At 45.3% G+C, this 22,302-nt stretch overlaps 2 protein-coding genes and 1 long non-coding RNA gene across 4 annotated transcripts; 2 read left to right on the top strand and 1 right to left on the bottom strand.

Moving 5' to 3' along the window:
- Positions 1 to 316: 316 nt before the first annotated feature.
- Positions 317 to 6,421, bottom strand: abraa (actin binding Rho activating protein a). The gene is made up of 2 exons (XM_037770450.1): positions 5,450 to 6,421; positions 317 to 1,426 (listed from the first exon to the last, which is right to left on the bottom strand). The coding sequence occupies exons 1-2, from the start codon at positions 6,101 to 6,103 to the stop codon at positions 989 to 991; spliced, it is 1,092 nt and encodes a 363-aa protein (XP_037626378.1). The 5' UTR covers positions 6,104 to 6,421; the 3' UTR covers positions 317 to 988.
- A 5,625-nt stretch (positions 6,422 to 12,046) lies between these two features.
- Positions 12,047 to 20,740, top strand: lsm3 (LSM3 homolog, U6 small nuclear RNA and mRNA degradation associated). 2 transcript variants are annotated; one of them, XM_037770541.1, is made up of 5 exons: positions 12,047 to 12,176; positions 15,360 to 15,470; positions 18,025 to 18,120; positions 20,250 to 20,360; positions 20,402 to 20,740. In XM_037770541.1, the coding sequence occupies exons 1-4, from the start codon at positions 12,153 to 12,155 to the stop codon at positions 20,328 to 20,330; spliced, it is 312 nt and encodes a 103-aa protein (XP_037626469.1). In that variant the 5' UTR covers positions 12,047 to 12,152; the 3' UTR covers positions 20,331 to 20,360; positions 20,402 to 20,740. The 2 variants fall into 2 exon arrangements, with proteins under 2 accessions (XP_037626469.1, XP_037626462.1); XM_037770534.1 differs by having other exon boundaries at positions 20,250 to 20,740.
- On the top strand, positions 18,132 to 20,034 carry LOC119488711. Its single transcript, XR_005207023.1, has 2 exons — positions 18,132 to 18,571; positions 18,762 to 20,034. It is a non-coding gene; the product is annotated as an uncharacterized LOC119488711 (long non-coding RNA).
- Positions 20,741 to 22,302: the final 1,562 nt, after the last annotated feature.

Raw genomic sequence — 22,302 nt, 5'->3', positions numbered from 1 at the left:
GTGTGTGTGTGTGTGTGTGAGTGTGTGTGTGTGTGTGTGAGTGTGTGTGTGTGTGTGTGTGTGTGTGTGTGTGTGTGTGTGAGTGTGTGTGTGTGTGTGTGTGTGTGTGTGTGTGTGTGTGTGTGTGTGTGAGTGTGTGTGTGTGTGTGTGTGTGCGTGAGTGTGTGTGTGTGTGTGTGTGTGTGTGTGTGTGTGTGTGTGAGTGTGTGAGTGTGTGTGTGTGTGTGTGAGTGTGTGTGTGTGTGTGTGTGAGTGTGTGTGTGTGTGTGTGAGTGTGTGTGTGTGTGTGTGTGCAGTGAACAGTTCCTCCTGCAGCTGTTTTCTATTCCAACATTATAATCAGGTTTATTGATGAAGCGTTGAGGTGAACATGGAGAGTCTTATTACATCCTGTTCTCCAGGTACAGACTGAATACAGCTAACAGAGCTAACAGAGCTAACAGAGCTAACGTCTCCGTAGGCGTTGTGTTTCTCTCCAGCGTCGGGTCAACATCAGTATTATAGTAGTGTTATCGGGCTGTTTCAGGTTCATGTGATTCGTTTATCACTCTGAGCGTTGTAAAGCCCAAAAACAACATTTAATGAAGAAAGATGAACATGATCTGATCTGATGAAATACTCTGCTTTATCTGTATTTGTTGGCGTTTAGCATTTCAGAAACAACATTTATACTGGAGTTCTCCTCATCAGAGACAAAACAGACTCATTCAATACTCTGAATCTCTTCACTCACATCGAGGGTTTATATATTATATAGATTTATTATTGTGAATGTTCGTAACCGTGACGTCCGTCCTCAGTCCCTCAGCGTAACCGTGACGTCCGTCCTCAGTCCCTCAGCGTAACCGTGACGTCCGTCCTCAGTCCCTCAGCGTAACCGCGACGTCCGTCCTCAGTCCCTCAGCGTAACCGCGACGTCCGTCCTCAGTCCCTCAGCGTAACCATGACGTCCGTCCTCAGTCCCTCAGCGTAACCATGACGTCTGTCCTCAGTCCCTCAGTGTAATGATGACGTCATCGTCCTGTCCCTTCCACAGCATCTCCCCGTCGAAGTCGAGCATCTTGTGTTTGCGGCAGCGCAGCACGATGCCGACCACCTTATCGGAGATTTTCACGTAGCGGTCGAAGAGGCGTCCGAAGGTGATGACGGTCCTCCCGTCTCTGTCCTTACAGCCCATGTCTCTGATGATCCACAACATCTCCTCCATCTCCCTGTGGATGTGTTTCTGGGCACGGTCGCCCCGCTCCGCCGTCTTCGACCCGTCTTTTGGGCGTCCGTAGCCGGAGTCGCCCTTGTGGAGGCGCTGGGCCATGGCGTAGTTGTGGTCGAACTCCTCGCTGAACGGGTTCAGCTTCTGGCCCTCCATGTGCTGCTCCGACCAGCGCTGCCAGCGGCTCTTAATGTCGGACCGGGTGGCGATCCGAATCTGGAGACGAGAGATGGAGATAAGAGATGAAGGTAAGAAACGGAGGTAAGAGACGGAAGTAAGAGACGGAGATAACAGACGGAGCTAAGAGACGGAGGTAAGAGATGGAGATAAGAAACGGAGGTAAGAGACGGAGCTAAGAGACGGAGGTAAGAGACGGAGATAAGAAACGGAGGTAAGAGACGCAGATAAGAGACGGAGATAAGAGACGGAGATAAGAAACGGAGGTAAGAGACGGAGATAAGAAACGGAGATAAGAGACGGAGATAAGAGACGGAGGTAAGAGACGGAGATAAGAGACGGAGATAAGAAACGGAGGTAAGAGATGGAGATAAGAAACGGAGATAAGAAACGGAGGTTAGAGACGGAGATAAGAAACGGAGGTGAGAGACGGAGATAAGAGACGGAGGTAAGAGACGGAGATAAGAGACGGAGGTAAGAGACGGAGGTAAGAGACGGAGGTTAGAGACGGAGATAAGAGACGGAGATAAGAAACGGAGGTAAGAGACGCAGATAAGAGACGGAGATAAGAGACGGAGATAAGAAACGGAGGTGAGAGACGGAGATAAGAGACGGAGGTAAGAGACGGAGGTGAGAGACGGAGATAAGAGACGGAGGTAAGAGACGGAGGTGATGATGATGAGTGACTATGATTTTTTACTTATATATAAGTATTGATTAATGACCCTCAGTCTCTAAACAACCTCCCCTCTGGTCGCTGTATTTCATCCCCATCTGGCCGTTGCTATGCAGACGTACTGTATATACGATCATATAAACCTCCTTCTCTCTCTCTCTCTCTCTCTCTCTCTCTCTCCCCTCCTCTCCTCCTCCCCTCCTCCCCTTCTCCCTCAGTATTCCCTCAGCCTGCCAGACCTCAGATCAGTGTCACCAGATCTCTTGGGTATTTGCAGTATGTGAAGTGAAGACGTGTCTCTGAGGGACCTTTAACAAAACTCTGTGAACCTTATTTGTTGTTGTGGAGTTTCCAAAGATCAGCTGTCAGTCCAACAGGAATGTGACCAGTACATATATATGTATATGTATATATATATACATATACATATATATATATGTATATATATTCAAGCACTGTACGTACGTACTGTTCGTATGATGTCTAACGAAAGTTATTCCTCATTATTTGTGTGTTCTCCTACGAATGTCCAGCAACACGTGTCAATAACCGCTCGTTACATGAATACAGTCTTTTCAAAATAGAACCGTCTTCACAGGAAACTACTTGGTTAAGTTTAGGTAAAGATGGTGGTTTGAGTTAAAATAACTTAATGTCTTGGTTTTTGGTCGTCACCATCTTGTTTTTTACAACCAGAACTGACATCAGAGGGCGGAGCTAAGTGCAACTGAATGCTGAATCAGATATTTTTAGGCGACCAAAAATGTTATAATGAACTCTGATGAAGTGAAATCACGCTGTGATTAAAGGGTTAAAGTTGTAAGAAGAAAACATGGATAACTCCCAGACCGGACAACGCCGTGGTAACGACCTGTCAATCAGCAGGTAGCCCCGCCCTAAAGCATCCCCTATCTATCTGACTCTAAACGGGATCATCAGTTACTAAATGAACATCATGCTGTATTGAAGAAGACTTGAAACATAAACTCATGTTTACAATGTTTACTGAGGTCATAAATCAAGAGAGAAGTAGACTCATTTACTCATTGACTTCTATTCAACCAGAGGAGTCGCCCCCTGCTGGCTGGTAGACAGGATGAAGGTTTAAGACTCTTCATCATTGACTTCTATTGACTCTTCATCATTGACTTCTATTCAACCAGAGGAGTCGCCCCCTGCTGGCTGGTAGACAGGATGAAGGTTTAAGACTCTTCATCATTGACTTCTATTGACTCTTCATCATTGACTTCTATTCAACCAGAGGAGTCGCCCCCTGCTGGCTGGTAGACAGGATGAAGGTTAAAGACTCTTCATCATTGACTTCTATTCAACTAGAGGAGTCGTCCCCTGCTGGCTGGTAGACAGGATGAAGGTTAAAGACTCTTCATCATTGACTTCTATTCAACCAGAGGAGTCGCCCCCTGCTGGCTGGTAGACAGGATGAAGGTTAAAGACTCTTCATCATTGACTTCTATTCAACCAGAGGAGTCGCCCCCTGCTGGCTGGTAGACAGGATGAAGGTTTAAGACTCTTCATCATTGACTTCTATTCAACCAGAGGAGTCACCCCCTGCTGGCTGGTACACAGGATGAAGGTTTAAGACTCTTCATCATTGACTTCTATTCAACCAGAGGAGTCGCCCCCTGCTGGCTGGTAGACAGGATGAAGGTTAAAGACTCTTCATCATTGACTTCTATTCAACCAGAGGAGTCGCCCCCTGCTGGCTGGTAGACAGGATGAAGGTTTAAGACTCTTCATCATTGACTTCTATTCAAGCAGAGGAGTCGCCCCCTGCTGGCTGGTAGACAGGATGAAGGTTAAAGACTCTTCATCATTGACTTCTATTCAACCAGAGGAGTCGCCCCCTGCTGGCTGGTAGACAGGATGAAGAATGAATTTACGTTTACATTCAGTACAACTAATGAAATGAAATAACCCTTCTGGTATCTTTTGAAGGTGTTTTCCTCTCAGTTATTCTGGCAGTGTCAGCCTCTCATATTACCACCTCATGTTCCATGTTCCCGTCTCCGGCGGTTCCACCTGAAGGTCAGGAACACGGAACACGTCGCAGAGCACCACTAGATTTATTTACATATATTCCATCACGTCCAGCTCGTGTTTTTATGAGTTGGCCTCGCTCTCTGGCGACCCGCCGGGCGGCTCCTTCTCCTTTTATAGGACAGACTCTCGGATCGGAGTTATGCTGCTGTTTGGTGTCCGTGAGGGAGTCGGATTTCTTCAGGTGACATCAGAGAGACGTCTGCTTCCACTTGTTTATTCACGCTGTGAGAACATCTACGCTCTAATTCAGTGTGTTTGGTTCAGGGAGGAAGTCGTACTCTCTGTGGGTGTAGAGAAAACAGGCTGGAGAAACTCTGAATAAATGTGTTTGGTAAAAGCTGCAGAAAAGTAATTAAAGATAAATTATACAGCTCTAACCTGCTCACATCAGGTCGTCTGTAGCAGCTCAGTCTCACAGCCGTCTGTGAAACTGTCACGATATTTAATGTATGTACTCCTGTACATAGACAGTGATGATCAGCACGAATTCAATTCTGATGTAATCCACGTAATCGTGAACCAGTATAAAGAGCGGCGAACGCTGCGTAGGGGGGAGGTCGGGCTGGACGGGGGGGTCTAAAAACACCAGATGTTCACCAGGAGACCACTATTGGTGCCCCGTGTGAGGCCAGAAGTCAACGTGGATTTATGTGTCACGTAACTTCCGTACTTCAGTTACAGCTCTTCTGGAGTTATTTGAACTCAAACCACCATCTTGACCTGTGAATGTCTCATATTCACCCCGAAACATCTCGTCAGCTACAGGAAGTTCATTCACTTTCTCTTTGAGTGTCATCGGAGGTTAATGTTAAGCTGAAAGCACAACCCAGTCTCACGGGGCGGCGTATAAATACCCCGACAGTTCGCGTGTCATGAGGACGCCACGCAAACGTCCGCAGTTAGGTTCGGGCAAGACAACCACTTAGTTAGGGTATTCAAATAAGTACGGAAACGAAGTAAAACACGTACGGAAACAATGAAACATAAGTAAAGAAAACACGTCACAAATGTCAGTAAAACAAAACCCTCCGTCAGAGGTCTCTCTCTCTTTATACGACGTCACCAACTCTTACCGCAGCATTTATACGGCGAAGCGTTTACATTTGAAAGAAGAGCCATTTCCTGTTGCTGGTGATCAGGTTGATCGAGGAAGCTCTACAGAAAAGATTCATTTAAATGATGTTTATATATAAAACTTATAACTTATATATATATATACATATATATGTGTATATATATGTATATATATATGTATATATAACTTTATATCTCCGTGTTTTAACTTGTTCCCTCCCATCCCCTCTGTGTGATGTTGACCACGCTACCTTTGGCCTGTTGGTGTGTTTCTTGGGTTGGACGTCGCCCGGCTCAGTTTTTGATTCGCTGTTGTCGCTGAGCGCGGCGTCCTCTCCCAGCGCGGCGTCCTCTCCCAGCCCGCTGTCCTGCGTGTCAACGCTGCTGCTCCTCGACCCGAACTTCTTCTCCTGGAGGAGAAGCTTCCTGTCTTGGATGACTCCTCCTCCTGCTGCGGCACTCTGTAGCGCTCTCATCTGGCGCCGCCGCGTCGGCGACTCGTTGCCCAGGAACGGCTTGCTCTCCTCGGGACCCGACTCCATCTTGCCTCGGATGGCGTTGACCAAATCGCCGCTGCCACACTCGCTGCGTTTCGGCCGCACGGTCTTGATCACAGATCCGGTCCGGATCTTACTCCCGATGGCGCCGGCGGCATCAGTTGCGATGACACGCGGGGTGATGGTGAGTTTAACCTCGTGGTTGCGCTGTATCCCGTCTACCTCTTCGACGGACGAAGGCATCCAGCCGCTCGGGATGGCGTCCTGCTTGTCGGAGTGTTCGCTGGCCCAGCCCTGCCAGCTCTTGGCCAAGTTGGCCACCATAGCGGCACATTTGATCTTCCGTATGGCCCGTTTGAAAGCCTGAGGCTCCGGAGGGGAAGCTGTGGTCGTCCCACCGCCGCTCATGGTGATACCTGAAGGCTGTTGGGACGATGTAACCAGACCTTCAGGACGTGTTGTGGAAACGGTCTTCAGACTCTCTGGTTGTGTTCAGATCAAATATTCAGATTCTGGCTCCAAACTCCGACTCCAATCTTAGAAACTTCTCACTCGCTAAAAGATCAACGTTGCAGATGATGGTGGACAGAGATGTGTTGAATCCGGTAACCCTAACCTCTTCCTCCTCCTCGTCCTCCTCGTCCTCCGTCAGTCGGTCAGTGGGTGAAGCTGCTGCTGTGGAGGCTGAGAGGACTTTGGCTTTAATCTCCTGCTGAAGCCCGTCTGGCTCCACACCGGCCTTTAAATAGGGAAGGGTCGTAAAGGAAGTGATGTCGCACGGAGTCCATGTGAGACACACACACACACACACACATACACACACACACACACAGTGAGGGGGGGTGGAATATCTCCGGCTGGGATCAGAGAACAGGTGTCCGTCCACTCAGAGGTTTGTGTCCTCACACACTGAAACATGAAGAGGCCTCACTGTGAGTCAGTCTGTCTCACTGTGTATATATACACTTGTTTTCATTCATGTAAATCAATGATCAACACAGATCAATGACAGATATTGATCCAGAAACCCTCACAGGTACTGCATTTAGCATAAAACAATATGCTCCAATCCTAACATGTCAAACTGCAGCCCAACAGGCAACAACAGCTGTCAGTGTGTCAGTGTGCTGACTTGACTATGACTTGCCCCAAACTGCATGTGATGATCATAAAGTGGGCATGTCTGTAAAGGGGAGACTCGTGGGTATCCATAGAACCCATTTACATTCACTGATCTGGAGGTCAGAGGTCAAGGGACCCCTTTGAAGATGGACGTGACAGTTTTTCCTCCCGAAATGTAGTGTCAGTTTGGAGGGTTATTTAACCTCCTTCATGACCAGCTGGTCTGACCTGGCTGGTACCGATGGATTCATCAGGTTCTCTAGTTTACTATGAAACCAGTAGTAGTAGTAGTAGTAGTTTACTATGATACCAGGATCTTCACTCTAGCCTTAAAACTGAGCCACTACAACCTAAAAATCACAAGAAATGATATCTATATCTATATCTATATCTAGATATAGATATAGATATAGATATAGATATTTTCTTGTCATACAGAAAATAACAGGTAAAGATGACCTACTCAGGTGTTATTGATCTATTTGATAAACCTCATTAAATAATAGCTATAATCATGATTTAATGAGGTTTATTACAGGAGATGATTAAAAGGTTTCTATCTGTATCTCAGCCAGACGAAGTAGAATGAGTCTTCTGAGAGTCTGAGGACTGAAATAACCCACCGGGAGGCCGAGCCGCCACCAGCTCAGCTTTCTGCCGTATACACACACACACACACACACATATATATATATGTGTGTGTGTGTGTGTGTGTGTGTGCTTCAAGTTCCCGGCCTCATGCCAGCAGCTGCCTCACGTGCACGCTCCCACTGCCCACTGTGCACGGCAGGTCTGCACAGAAATACACATTCCTGGCTCTTAAAGCCACGAGGAAGGTGTGAGCGCTCTGTGTGATGATGATGATGCAGGTATTTATATGTGACTTCATCAGAGGACAAGAGCTTCTCATACATATAATATATATATATATATATATTATATCTATAGTCAGTGAACTGTGAGTCATGATAACGTTGATGTTGCAGCGTTGTCGCTCATCGCTCGTTGACTTCAGGGAAGTGAACTAGAGTTGGGGTGTAGTTTTAGTAAATCCAGCATCCAGCAGCAGAAGTGAGCTCCAGTCAGTGAGCCGCGGCCTGTAGAGCCTTTACAGGCTGGACGACATGCCGGACTCGGTCCGTAGAGCCCTGAAGCCCCCGCCGCTGCTCAGAGCGCCGCTGCTCAGAGCGCCGCTGCTCAGAGCATTGTATACAGATCTGTATAATATTTGTGTTTATATTTGTGTCTAATTGTAGGACGTCTGTCTCCGTGTCTGATGACGCCGTCACTGCAGGATGGCGAGCCAGAAGTCAGATCTCATTACCGGCTGGTACCACACACACACACACACACACACACACACACACACGTCTATACTTATGAGGGCCGTCAGTGACACACCACCACACCAGCACACCAACACACCACCACACCACCACACCACCACACCACTACACTAACACACCACCACACCACCACACCACCACACCAACACACCACCACACCACCACACCACCACACCAACACACCACCACACCACCACACCACCACACCACCACACCACCACACCACTACACTAACACACCACCACACCACCACACCACCACACCAACACACCACCACACCACCACACCACCACACCAACACACCACCACACCACCACACCACCACACCACCACACCACTACACTAACACACCACCACACCACCACACCAACACACCACCACCACACCACCACACCACCACACCAACACACCACCACACCACCACACCACCACACCACCACACCACTACACCAACACACCACCACACCACCACACCAACACACCACCACACCACCACACCACCACACCACCACACCACTACACCACCACACCACCACACCACCACACCACTACACCAACACACCACCACACCACCACACCACCACACCACCACACCAACACACCACCACCACACCACCACACCAACACACCACCACACCACCACACCACCACACCAACACACCACCACACCACCACACCAACACACCACCACCACACCACCACACCAACACACCACCACCACACCACCACACCACCACACCACTACACCACCACACCACCACACCACCACACCACTACACCACCACACCAACACACCACCACACCACCACACCAACACACCACCACCACACCACCACACCAACACACCACCACCACACCACCACACCACCACACCACCACACCACCACACCACCACACCACCACACCACCACACCACCACACCAACACACCACCACACCAACACACCACCACACCACCACACCAACACACCACCACCACACCACCACACCAACACACCACCACCACACCACCACACACCACCACACCACCACACCACCACACCACTACACCACCACACCACCACACCACCACACCACTACACCAACACACCACCACACCACCACACCACCACACCACCACACCAACACACCACCACCACACCACCACACCAACACACCACCACACCACCACACCACCACACCAACACACCACCACACCACCACACCAACACACCACCACACCACCACACCACCACACCACCACACCAACACACCACCACACCACCACACCAACACACCACCACCACACCACCACACCACCACACCACCACACACCACCACACCAACACACCACCACACCACCACACCAACACACCAACACACCACCACACCACCACACCACCACACCACCACACCACCATGTATGCAGACGGCAGATGACCTTCAGGCCAGATAGTGGTGAACTGCTGCTGCTCTAACAAGCTGTGTAATAAATGACCCGTCATTCTGCACAGAGAAATCTACTGCTGCTGTCAGATCTGCTTTAATACATTCATCATGTGCTGCCTCTTCTTCTTCTGTGGTGCTTATTGGTCACCATCTCTCAGGTTTAATGAGGCGCTCGTGTCAGGGGGACCAGAGCTCTTCCTCCGTGTTCGGCTGCCTCATTTAAAGAGCTCTGAGATTAATGATGAGATAGAAAAACAGAGAGAGAAGAGAAACGCTAACAGTGATACACAGTGGAAGACGCTTCCTCTCATTTAATCATCAAGGAAATCATTAACTCATCATCACTCATTGGTCTGAATATGACCTCTGACCTCTGACCTCTCCTGAGTCTCTCTGGGAGCTGGTAAATGAATTGATTTTAGATTTCCCTTCAGTAGAAGTGTTCTTCATGTTTCGGGGTAGAGCAGTGCAACAGTTTAATAACCCAGATGATTGAGCTGCTCCTCAGTGGTTATGGTTATGGTTATGGTATGTTGTGGTTCTAACGGTTCTAATGTGATAATGATGTCTCTGTTGTCTCCTGCAGCTCTGACTGTCCAGGAAGAGGAGCTCTGTGTTTCAGTGGTCCAACACTGACCTGTTGTGGACGGTGATGTCATGACATCAGCCTGCTCTTCTACAGTAAATCAGCCAAACATCCTGTCCACAGTATTTCAGAATAAAAGCTCGGTCGATGGTTCAGTTATAAATTCTTAATAGTTTGATTGTTGTAATAAATAGCATCAGCGTTCTACTGACATGAAGACGACACGAAGACACAGATAGTTGCATTTGTCCAGGCTCTCTTCTGGAGGAAACTCTCTCTGAGATTTTATTTGAGACATTTTATTTTTTGAAACAACACAGCAACTATCCGGCTGTAAAAGAAAAAGACACCGATGTTTTAAAGACAGTTTATTTATATTTTATTATTTGATACGACTCAGCTCATTTATTTTACCTCATTCAGTCATTCAGTGGTCAATCTTTCCATTATTATTATTATTATTATTATTATTATATGATTATTATTATTATCTTTATTATTATTATTACTATTATTAATAATAATAATAGTAATAATAATAATAATAATAATAATAATAATGATTATTATTATTATATGATTATTATTATTATCTTTATTATTATTATTACTATTATTAATAATAATAATAATAATCATAATAATAATTAGTATTATTATATGATTATTATTATTATCTTTATTATTATTACTATTATTAATAATAATAATAATAATAATTATTATTATTATTATTATTATATGATTATTATTATCTTTATTATTATTATTACTATTATTAATAATAATAATAATAATAATAATAATTATTATTATTATTATTCATCCACTTTATGAAATTCACCTGTTTCCCCCCCATAGTAACAATTTGTCACTGATTGTTACTATGGGGGGAAACAGTGTTTCCATAGTAACAATCAGTGTATAATCTATAATATTGTAAACCACATATTACAGAAAATCTTCAACGTGTATTCTGGTAATTTCACAATCAATACACACAGGTGGAGTTAACGATTAGTTATTAGTTAGTATTATTAGTTAACAGGTCCGTCCCAACCTCTCCAGACAGAGAGTCATGATGTGAGACACTAAAACATGAAAACACACAGATGTTTATTATTGAAACACATTTTCCACTGATTGTTACCATGGAAACACTGTTCAGCAGCTGTCACCGACCATTACCACGGAAACACTGTTCAGCAGCTGTCACCAACCGTTACCACGGAAACACTGTTCAGCAGCTGTCACCAAGCGTTACCATGGAAACACTGTTCAGCAGCTGTCACCAACCGTTACCATGGAAACACTGTTTACCAGCTCTAACCAACCGTTACCATGGAAACACTGTTCAGCAGCTGTGACCGACCGTTACCACGGAAACACTGTTCAGCAGCTGTCACCAAGCGTTACCATGGAAACACTGTTTATCAGCTCTAACCAACCGTTACCATGGAAACACTGTTCAGCAGCTGTGACCGACCGTTACCACGGAAACACTGTTCAGCAGCTGTCACCGACTGTTCCACATTCACAAGTGTAAATTTAACAAAAAAAAGCCTTATTTCTTTTTATTTATGAAAGAAATGGAATTATACTTCTTCCTCACAAAACAAAAAAGCAATGAAAACAATGAATGTATGCAATATCTTTAAAGTTTTTAAGTGAAATTATTGTCATACTCTCTTTTTTTATTATTTATTTATTTATTTTATTGTGTTTTTTTATTTTATGTTTGTTTTGTTTCATTCCTGTTGTCCTTTTCTGTTTGTCACAGCTCTTTGTTTATGTTTTCGCTATGCTTCTTCTGTATATAAATGTTTTTAATGTTTGCTGTTGTTACCATGGATACTGTCATTTTGTAATTAAAAAAAGAAAACGCGTGTTTGTCTCCGGACCTGGCAACCCTGAAAACGCGTGTTTCTCTCCGGACCTGGCAACCCGCGCCCCGCTCAGACGTCACGACGCAGACCATGATGGCGGACGAGGAGCAGCAGGTTGGTGCAGCAGATTAAACTGTTCTTCTGCCTCTCAGAGAGGATCAGCGGACCCGGGACAGACCCGGGACAGACCCGGGACAGACCCGGGACAGAGCTCTGCGGGTTCTCAGAGTCTCTCTGGGAGTTTATAGTTAAACAGCGGAGCGGCCTGAAACACGCTGCTAGCTGCTGTTAGCATCACACGCTAGCTGCTGTTAGCATCACATGCTAGCTGCTGTTAGCATCACATGCTAGCTGCTGTTAGCATCACATGCTAGCTGCTGTTAGCATCACACGCTAGCTGCTGTTAGCATCACACGCTAGCTGCTGTTAGCATCACACGCTAGCTGCTGTTAGCATCACATGCTAGCTGCTGTTAGCATCACACGCTAGCTGCTGTTAGCATCACATGCTAGCTGCTGTTAGCATCACATGCTAGCTGCTGTTAGCATCACATGCTAGCTGCTGTTAGCATCACACGCTAGCTGCTGTTAGCATCACATGCTAGCTGCTGTTAGCATCACATGCTAGCTGCTGTTAGCATCACACGCTAGCTGCTGTTAGCATCACACGCTAGCTGCTGTTAGCATCACACGCTAGCTGCTGTTAGCATCACACGCTAGCTGCTGTTAGCATCACACGCTAGCTGCTGTTAGCATCACACGCTAGCTGCTGTTAGCATCACATGCTAGCTGCTGTTAGCATCACATGCTAGCTGCTGTTAGCATCACACGCTAGCTGCTGTTAGCATCACACGCTAGCTGCTGTTAGCATCACATGCTAGCTGCTGTTAGCATCACATGCTAGCTGCTGTTAGCATCACACGCTAGCTGCTGTTAGCATCACACGCTAGCTGCTGTTAGCATCACACGCTAGCTGCTGTTAGCATCACACGCTAGCTGCTGTTAGCATCACACGCTAGCTGCTGTTAGCATCTGATGCTAATGCTAACAGCCGATAGCATGAAGCTAACAGGGTTGATCAGTAGTGATGGAGAGATGAAGCTGAATGAAGCTTTGAAGCTGATTGAAGCTGAATGAAGCTGATTGAAGCTGATTGAAGCTGAATGAAGCTGATTGAAGCTTTGAAGCTGAATGAAGCTGATTGAAGCTGAATGAAGCTTTGAAGCTGAATGAAGCTGATTGAAGCTGATTGAAGCTTTGAAGCTGAATGAAGCTGATTGAAGCTGATTGAAGCTGAATGAAGCTGAATGAAGCTGATTGAAGCTGAATGAAGCTGATTGAAGCTGATTGAAGCTGAATGAAGCTGATTGAAGCTTTGAAGCTGAATGAAGCTGATTGAAGCTGAATGAAGCTGATTGAAGCTGAATGAAGCTTTGAAGCTGATTGAAGCTGATTGAAGCTGAATGAAGCTGATTGAAGCTGAATGAAGCTGATTGAAGCTGAATGAAGCTGAATGAAGCTGATTGAAGCTGAATGAAGCTGAATGAAGCTTTGAAGCTGAATGAAGCTGATTGAAGCTGAATGAAGCTGATTGAAGCTGAATGAAGCTTTGAAGCTGAATGAAGCTGATTGAAGCTGAATGAAGCTGATTGAAGCTGAATGAAGCTGATTGAAGCTGAATGAAGCTGATTGAAGCTTTGAAGCTGAATGAAGCTGATTGAAGCTGAATGAAGCTTTGAAGCTGAATGAAGCTTTGAAGCTGAATGAAGCTTTGAAGCTGAATGAAGCTGATTGAAGCTGAATGAAGCTGATTGAAGCTGAATGAAGCTGATTGAAGCTGATTGAAGCTGAATGAAGCTGAATGAAGCTGATTGAAGCTGAATGAAGCTTTGAAGCTGAATGAAGCTTTGAAGCTGAATGAAGCTGATTGAAGCTGAATGAAGCTGATTGAAGCTGAATGAAGCTGATTGAAGCTGAATGAAGCTGAATGAAGCTTTGAAGCTGAATGAAACTTTGAAGCTGAATGAAGCTTTGAAGCTGATTGAAGCTGAATGAAGCTTTGAAGCTGATTGAAGCTGAATGAAGCTTTGAAGCTGAATGAAGCTTTGAAGCTGAATGAAGCTGATTGGTTCATTAAAGGTTCATCTCTCTGATCTTCATGTGAAGATGAAACCAGCTGCTGGTCAGAGAGACTCAAACAGACTGATCTGATCTCCTCATCAGGCCCTCAGTGGAGATGCTCTGCAGAGAGGAGAGAAACAAGAAGCATCAGCTAACAGCAAAACACAGCTAAACGAAGTGGAACACAATATGAACCATTAAATAAGAGCAGTATATATATATACACTATATATATAGTATATATATAGTGTGTGTATATATATATATATATATATATATATATATATATACTATATTATATACTATATAATATAGTGTATATATATATATACACTATATAATATAGTGTATATATATATATAGTATATATATATATACTATATATACAGTATTGACAATAAACAGACTATTAACACAATTGCTCAGGTGGAAGATGATATTGCACAGTGAGAATTAAATTAAATTCCACCTGAAAATATCAGGTTATTGTCAGTTTGTCAGTGTTTGGTGTGTAAGTGGTCTACTGGGAGCACAGATCTGTGATATTCTGTATTTAGAGCCAGTAAAGGCTGAATGACTATAAACATAATGAAAATAATATATATTACCATGTAATCCATTTATATCTATATAATATATAATATAAAGTCTATTTTCTAGTAAGTATATTATGAGTATATAACATACATGTATAATAAACTGTAATTGTTTTATTCATCTTATGTATGTAAACCAATCCTTTGGTCAGTAATTGTATTGTAGTGTAATATAATATAATAATGTTAGGAGGGGTGATATTAGTGTTCTGTTGGTTCAACCAGTGAAGATCTGAACCGGTTCCTGAACCAGTCAGCAGTACGGCCGGCCAGCGAGGCTTCAGACGTCATCGATGACGTCATTGGTCTAAAACCATACGAGCCTCGATACGCGCATCGCAGAAAACTTCCTGGATTACCCGACACACGCTCCGAAGCCTCGGCACATCACGAAACATCACTATTAATCAAACATCTCTGTCTGCCATCGATCTAATAGTCTAATGATCTAATGATCTAATGATGTAATGATCTAATGATCTAATGATCTAATGATGTAATGACCTGATGATGTAATGATCTGATGATGTAATGACCTAACATGATAAATGTGATCTAACTAATGTTCCTGTGTCCTGCAGCAGCCGACGACCAACACGGTGGAGGAGCCGCTGGATCTGATCAGACTCAGTCTGGATGAGAGGATCTACGTGAAGATGAGGAACGACCGGGAGCTCCGGGGTCGACTGCATGTAAGAGACTCACCAGCACCTGCTAACACCAGGTTAACACCAGCACCAGCACCAGCAGCTGGGTTACTACTAACACCAGCACCAGGGCTAGAAACACACCAGGGTTAGAGACACACCAGGGTTACTGTTAGGGTTACTGCTAACATACCAGGGACACAAGAGACACACCAGCACCTGCTACCTGCTACCTGCTACCAACACCAGGGTTTGGCTAACACCAGCACCTGCTATCTGCTACCTGCTCACACCAGCTCAAACCACTGGAACACCTTTAGATCAGCAGGCCAGAGGTCTGGACTACGAAGCTTAGCGAGGTAACTTCAGGGTTAACCCTTCAGGGTTTTTCCGTCCTAATAAGCTGGATCACTTCTTACCAGGTAGATCACCATGGTAACTGATGCTGAACAGCTGACCTGCTCCGGAGCAGGTTATGTTCCAGATAAGAGATCAACTCGTATAAAAGCACCTCCTACTGACCAATCAGAGCTCTGTGAGCAGATCACATGATAATATTACACACATATGAAGAAGTTACCGTCATAATCAGACTAAAACAACTCAGTTTAAACTGACAGATGCAGGAAGGACAGCTGGATTTATGCTGGGGGTGTTTACCGCTTTGGATTATGATTTTATATTTATTCTTTTAACTTGGTCTTGAGTCCGTTTCAGACCGCTGGAGACGGAGACGCAGCTGAATGAAGGTTCAAATAGTCAAACACGCCGCGCCTTTTTTTAATGATTAAGTGTAATCCGTTCCTACATTACATTTTTTAGAGTTATTAATATCTAGACGAGTATATCTGACTTTGGTGTGTTCCGTTAAATTAATAAGTCTGTTAATTGAACCATTCACACATCTGGAGTTGTTTCTTTCACCAGCTGTTCTTCCTGCATCTGGCAGCTTCAACTGTTACTGTTAGTCTGATTAAGAGTTTCACTTCTTCACATCCGTCTGATATAGTTCACTCTTCCTTTGATACATGTCTGTCTGCAGTCTGTAGACTAGTCCATGTCTGTGATTGGTCAGTAGACTAGTCCATGTCTGTGATTGGTTAGTAGACTAGTCCATGTCTGTGATTGGTCTGTAGATTAGTCCATGTCTGTGATTGGTTAGTAGACTAGTCCATGTCTGTGATTGGTCTGTAGATTAGTCCATGTCTGTGATTGGTTAGTAGACTAGTCCATGTCTGTGATTGGTCTGTAGACTAGTCCATGTCTGTGATTGGTTAGTAGACTAGTCCATGTCTGTGATTGGTCTGTAGACTAGTCCATGTCTGTGATTGGTTAGTAGACTAGTCCATGTCTGTGATTGGTCTGTAGATTAGTCCATGTCTGTGATTGGTTAGTAGACTAGTCCATGTCTGTGATTGGTCTGTAGACTAGTCCATGTCTGTGATTGGTCTGTAGACTAGTCCATGTCTGTGATTGGTCTGTAGACTAGTCCATGTCTGTGATTGGTTAGTAGACTAGTCCATGTCTGTGATTGGTTAGTAGACTAGTCCATGTCTGTGATTGGTCTGTAGATTAGTCCATGTCTGTGATTGGTTAGTAGACTAGTCCATGTCTGTGATTGGTCTGTAGACTAGTCCATGTCTGTGATTGGTCTGTAGACTAGTCCATGTCTTTGATTGGTCAGTAGACTAGTCCATGTCTGTGATTGGTCTGTAGACTAGTCCATGTCTGTGATTGGTCAGTAGACTAGTCCATGTCTGTGATTGGTCTGTAGACTAGTCCATGTCTATGATTGGTCAGTAGACTAGTCCATGTCTGTGATTGGTCAGTAGACTAGTCCATGTCTGTGATTGGTCTGTAGACTAGTCCATGTCTGTGATTGGTCAGTAGACTAGTCCATGTCTGTGATTGGTCTGTAGACTAGTCCATGTCTGTGATTGGTCTGTAGACTAGTCCATGTCTGTGATTGGTCAGTAGACTGGTCCATGTCTGTGATTGGTCTGTAGACTAGTCCATGTCTGTGATTGGTCAGTAGACTAGTCCATGTCTGTGATTGGTCAGTAGACTAGTCCATGTCTGTGATTGGTCAGTAGACTAGTCCATGTCTGTGATTGGTCAATAGACTAGTCCATGTCTGTGATTGGTCTGTAGACTAGTCCATGTCTGTGATTGGTCAATAGACTAGTCCATGTCTGTGATTGGTCAGTAGACTAGTCCATGTCTGTGATTGGGTACCCTGGGTATGATGGAGATATGAAAGGTATGATGGAGATACCCTGGGTATGATGGAGATATGAAAGGTATGATGGAGATATGAAGGGTATGATGGAGATATGAAAGGTATGATGGAGATATGAAAGGTATGATGGAGATATGAAGGGTATGATGGAGATATGAAAGGTATGATGGAGATACCCTGGGTATGATGGAGATATGAAAGGTATGATGGAGATACCCTGGGTATGATGGAGATATGAAAGGTATGATGGAGATACCCTGGGTATGTTGAAGATATGAAGGGTATGTTGAACTCTCTTCGTAGTACAGATCTCAGATGTGTTGGTGCTGTTGCTCATATTGCTGTTTGTTTGTGTCTCAGGCCTACGATCAGCACCTGAACATGATCCTGGGGGACGTGGAGGAGACGGTGACAACGGTGGAGATTGACGAGGAGACGTATGAAGAACTTTATAAGGTACGACGTGGATTTCTACCTGTTCCAGCCTCATTTCTTCTTACTGAACAACGACTGTTGAGGTGGATCTAAACCAGTCAACCGGTGAACCGGTTCACCGGTGTGCCAGTGTGCCAGTGAACCAGTGAACAAGTGAGCCAGTGAGCCAGTGAACAGGTTTTAGGGACATGAAGTGTTTAGCTGAGGTTGGACAGGTTTTAGTGATATGAAGCGTTTAGCTGAGGTTGGACAGGTTTTAGGGACATGAAGCGTTTAGCTGAGGTTGGACAGGTTTTAGGGACATGAAGCGTTTAGCTGAGGTTGGACAGGTTTTAGGGACATGAAGCGTTTAGCTGAGGTTGGACAGGTTTTAGGGATATGAAGCGTTTAGCTGAGGTTGGACAGGTTTTAGTGATATGAAGTGTTTAGCTGAGGTTGGACAGGTTTTAGGGACATGAAGCGTTTAGCTGAGGTTGGACAGGTTTTAGTGATATGAAGTGTTTAGCTGAGGTTAGACAGGTTTTAGTGATATGAAGTGTTTAGCTGAGGTTGGACAGGTTTTAGGGACATGAAGCGTTTAGCTGAGGTTGGACAGGTTTTAGTGATATGAAGTGTTTAGCTGAGGTTAGACAGGTTTTAGTGATATGAAGTGTTTAGCTGAGGTTGGACAGGTTTTAGGGACATGAAGCGTTTAGCTGAGGTTGGACAGGTTTTAGGGATATGAAGCGTTTAGCTGAGGTTGGACAGGTTTTAGGGATATGAAGTGTTTAGCTGAGGTTGGACAGGTTTTAGGGATATGAAGTGTTTAGCTGAGGTTGGACAGGTTTTAGTGATATGAAGCGTTTAGCTGAGGTTGGACAGGTTTTAGTGATATGAAGCGTTTAGCTGAGGTTGGACAGGTTTTAGGGACATGAAGCGTTTAGCTGAGGTTGGACAGGTTTTAGTGATATGAAGTGTTTAGCTGAGGTTGGACAGGTTTTAGGGACATGAAGCGTTTAGCTGAGGTTAGACAGGTTTTAGTGATATGAAGCGTTTAGCTGAGGTTGGACAGGTTTTAGGGATATGAAGCGTTTAGCTGAGGTTGGACAGGTTTTAGGGATATGAAGCGTTTAGCTGAGGTTGGACAGGTTTTAGGGACATGAAGCGTTTAGCTGAGGTCTGACAGGTTTTAGTGATATGAAGCGTTTAGCTGAGGTTGGACAGGTTTTAGGGATATGAAGCGTTTAGCTGAGGTTGGACAGGTTTTAGGGATATGAAGCGTTTAGCTGAGGTTGGACAGGTTTTAGGGATATGAAGCGTTTAGCTGGGGTTGGACAGGTTTTAGTGATATGAAGCGTTTAGCTGAGGTTGGACAGGTTTTAGGGACATGAAGTGTTTAGCTGAGGTTGGACAGGTTTTGGTGATATGAAGTGTTTAGCTGAGGTTGGACAGGTTTTAGTGATATGAAGCGTTTAGCTGAGGTTGGACAGGTTTTAGGGATATGAAGCGTTTAGCTGAGGTTGGACAGGTTTTAGGGACATGAAGTGTTTAGCTGAGGTTGAACAGGTTTTAGTGATATGAAGTGTTTAGCTGAGGTTGGACAGGTTTTAGGGACATGAAGCGTTTAGCTGAGGTTGGACAGGTTTTAGTGATATGAAGTGTTTAGCTGAGGTTGGACAGGTTTTAGGGACATGAAGTGTTTAGCTGAGGTTGGACAGGTTTTAGGGACATGAAGTGTTTAGCTGAGGTTGGACAGGTTTTAGTGATATGAAGTGTTTAGCTGAGGTTGGACAGGTTTTAGTGATATGAAGTGTTTAGCTGAGGTTGGACAGGTTTTAGGGACATGAAGTGTTTAGCTGAGGTTGGACAGATTTTAGGGACATGAAGCGTTTAGCTGAGGTTGGACAGGTTTTAGGGACATGAAGCGTTTAGCTGAGGTTGGACAGGTTTTAGGGACATGAAGTGTTTAGCTGAGGTTGGACAGGTTTTAGGGATATGAAGCGTTTAGCTGAGATTGGACAGGTTTTAGGGACATGAAGCGTTTAGCTGAGATTGGACAGGTTTTAGGGACAGACCTCAAAGGGTTAGCGACAGTTTTGGAGTAATTTTCTAGAATGTTTTGAGAATGTTGTTTATCATAAAGTAAAAGTATATTTGGTGTCTTTTCTTAGTCGACCAAGAGGAACATCCCCATGCTGTTTGTGAGAGGAGACGGCGTCGTCCTCGTAGCTCCGCCCCTCAGGGTGGGCTAACCCCGGGACCACTTCCTGCTGGGGGGAGGGTGGCGCGTGCTGTCATGACGGGCTGAAACAGCCCCCCGCCCCCAGGGCAGACTCTCCTGTCAACACCGTCCTCTTCAACACTCAGACGCTGCTCAGACTCACAGCTCATCTTCCCTCTGTCGGCTGCTGGGAGATACAACCTGTTTAGACTGGAGGACAGAACGAGGACCTCTGTTTGGGACGGAGACGGCCTGTTTGGGACGGAGACGGCCTGTTTGGGACGGAGACGGCCTGTTTGCTTTTTATTTGGGCAAATTGTTGTTTAATGTATTTTGGGTGATTTCAGGCCGCCATTTGAGTTTCATTTGTCAACATGTTTCATTTGATGTTGCTCAGTAGAGTTAATAAATCAATAAATCTCCTCCGTTAAGCCTTCAAAATGTGATTTTCATTTATTACTTCTTATTCCCGTTTCTACCAGTAGAAGCAGACCAAGTTACAAACGTCTCATCATGGTTTCAACAACTGCTTTCAGCCAAATTAGGGATGCACCGATAAGATACCAGTATCGGGTATCAGGTCCGGTACTGTGCTCATGTACAGCGATACCACTTTACAGCAGCGATACCACTTTACGGCAGCGTGCCGGCCCTCACTCTCATTGCGCCATGGGGTTTTGCTTTCACCCTCTGACTCGCACGTGCGTTAGACTCCTTGGTCCGTGTTTCAAGACGGGTCGGGTGGGTTGCCGACATCGCCACAGACCCCTGGCACCTTTAACCTAGGCCGCGGCCCTGAGGACAGTCCGTCCCGGTGGACAGTCACACAGGGAGCAGGGAGCCTAGAGCCGGTGGCGGCGCACCGCCTCGTATGCGGGACTCCCCAGCCTGCCGTGTGTCCTCACACCCTCCAGCTGGCTGTTAACGAGGGTCTTTAGGCACAGAGAAGTACTCGTATCGGTACTCGGTATCGGAGAGTACCCAGATGGAAGTACTTGTACTCGGTCTGAATAAAGTGGTATCGGTGCATCACTAGTATAAGAAGGTATTACAGGACTGAGCTGACGGGTTCAGGTGGAACCTTTCTGTTGGTTGTAAGCAGACGTCTGTCAGGAACTCCAGACCTGGATGACCTGGATGACCTCCAGGATGACCTCCAGGATGACCTCCAGGATCTGTGAATGTTTGGGTAGTTTGAGTTTCTGTGGGACGGTTTTATTTGACGTTCTTAGTATTAAATGTATTTTTGTAGTGATGGTGTGACTCTGGAGGACGTGGGACACTGGAGGACGTGGGACTCTGGAGGACGTGGGACACTGGAGGACGTGGGACTCTGGAGGACGGGACTCTAGAGGACGTGGGAGACGTGGGACTCTAGAGGATGTGGGACTCTAGAGGACGTGGGACTCTGGAGGACGTGGGACTCTGGAGGACGGGACTCTGGAGGACGTGGGACACTGGAGGACGTGGGACTCTGGAGGACGGGACTCTAGAGGACGTGGGACTCTAGAGGATGTGGGACTCTAGAGGACGTGGGACTCTGGAGGACGTGGGACTCTGGAGGACGGGACTCTGGAGGACGTGGGACTCTGGAGGACGTCATGCTCAGACGGGTCAACATCTGTTTTCATTTGTTTCAGTAACTTGAATAAAATGAGTTTTATACTTTGATGTTTTTCTACTCAATTATTAAATGAATCAACTCAGATCATCGCTTTGAGTCTTTGAGTCTTTGAGTCATTCTCTGATGCAGCTTCTTAATGTGAAGATGTTCTGGTTTCTTTCCACTGTGACGGGAAACTGAACGTCTTTGAGTTGAGGACTAAACGAGACATTAGAGGACTAAACGAGACATTAGACCTTAGAGGACTAAACGAGACCTTAGAGGATTAAACGAGACATTAGACCTTAGAGGACTAAACGAGACATTAGAGGACTAAACGAGACCTTAGAGGACTAAACGAGACATTAGAGGATTAAATGAGACCTTAGAGGACTAAACG

The sequence above is a fragment of the Sebastes umbrosus genome, chromosome 1 (genome assembly GCF_015220745.1).
Source record: "Sebastes umbrosus isolate fSebUmb1 chromosome 1, fSebUmb1.pri, whole genome shotgun sequence".
Lineage (NCBI taxonomy): Eukaryota > Metazoa > Chordata > Actinopteri > Perciformes > Sebastidae > Sebastes > Sebastes umbrosus.
This window is presented reverse-complemented; position numbering and strand designations above follow the sequence as displayed.

Bases quoted from the DNA above. Each gene is read 5' to 3' on its own strand.
- abraa (XM_037770450.1), bottom strand. From the start codon at position 6,103: ATGAGCGGCGGTGGGACGACCACAGCTTCCCCTCCGGAGCCTCAGGCT. The intron at 1,427-5,449 runs GTAGCGTGGTCA...TCTCGTCTCCAG, and splicing joins AACACACCAACAGGCCAAAG to ATTCGGATCGCCACCCGGTC.
- lsm3 (XM_037770541.1), top strand. From the start codon at position 12,153: ATGATGGCGGACGAGGAGCAGCAG. The intron at 12,177-15,359 runs GTTGGTGCAGCA...TGTGTCCTGCAG, and splicing joins TGGCGGACGAGGAGCAGCAG to CAGCCGACGACCAACACGGT. The intron at 15,471-18,024 runs GTAAGAGACTCA...TTTGTGTCTCAG, and splicing joins AGCTCCGGGGTCGACTGCAT to GCCTACGATCAGCACCTGAA.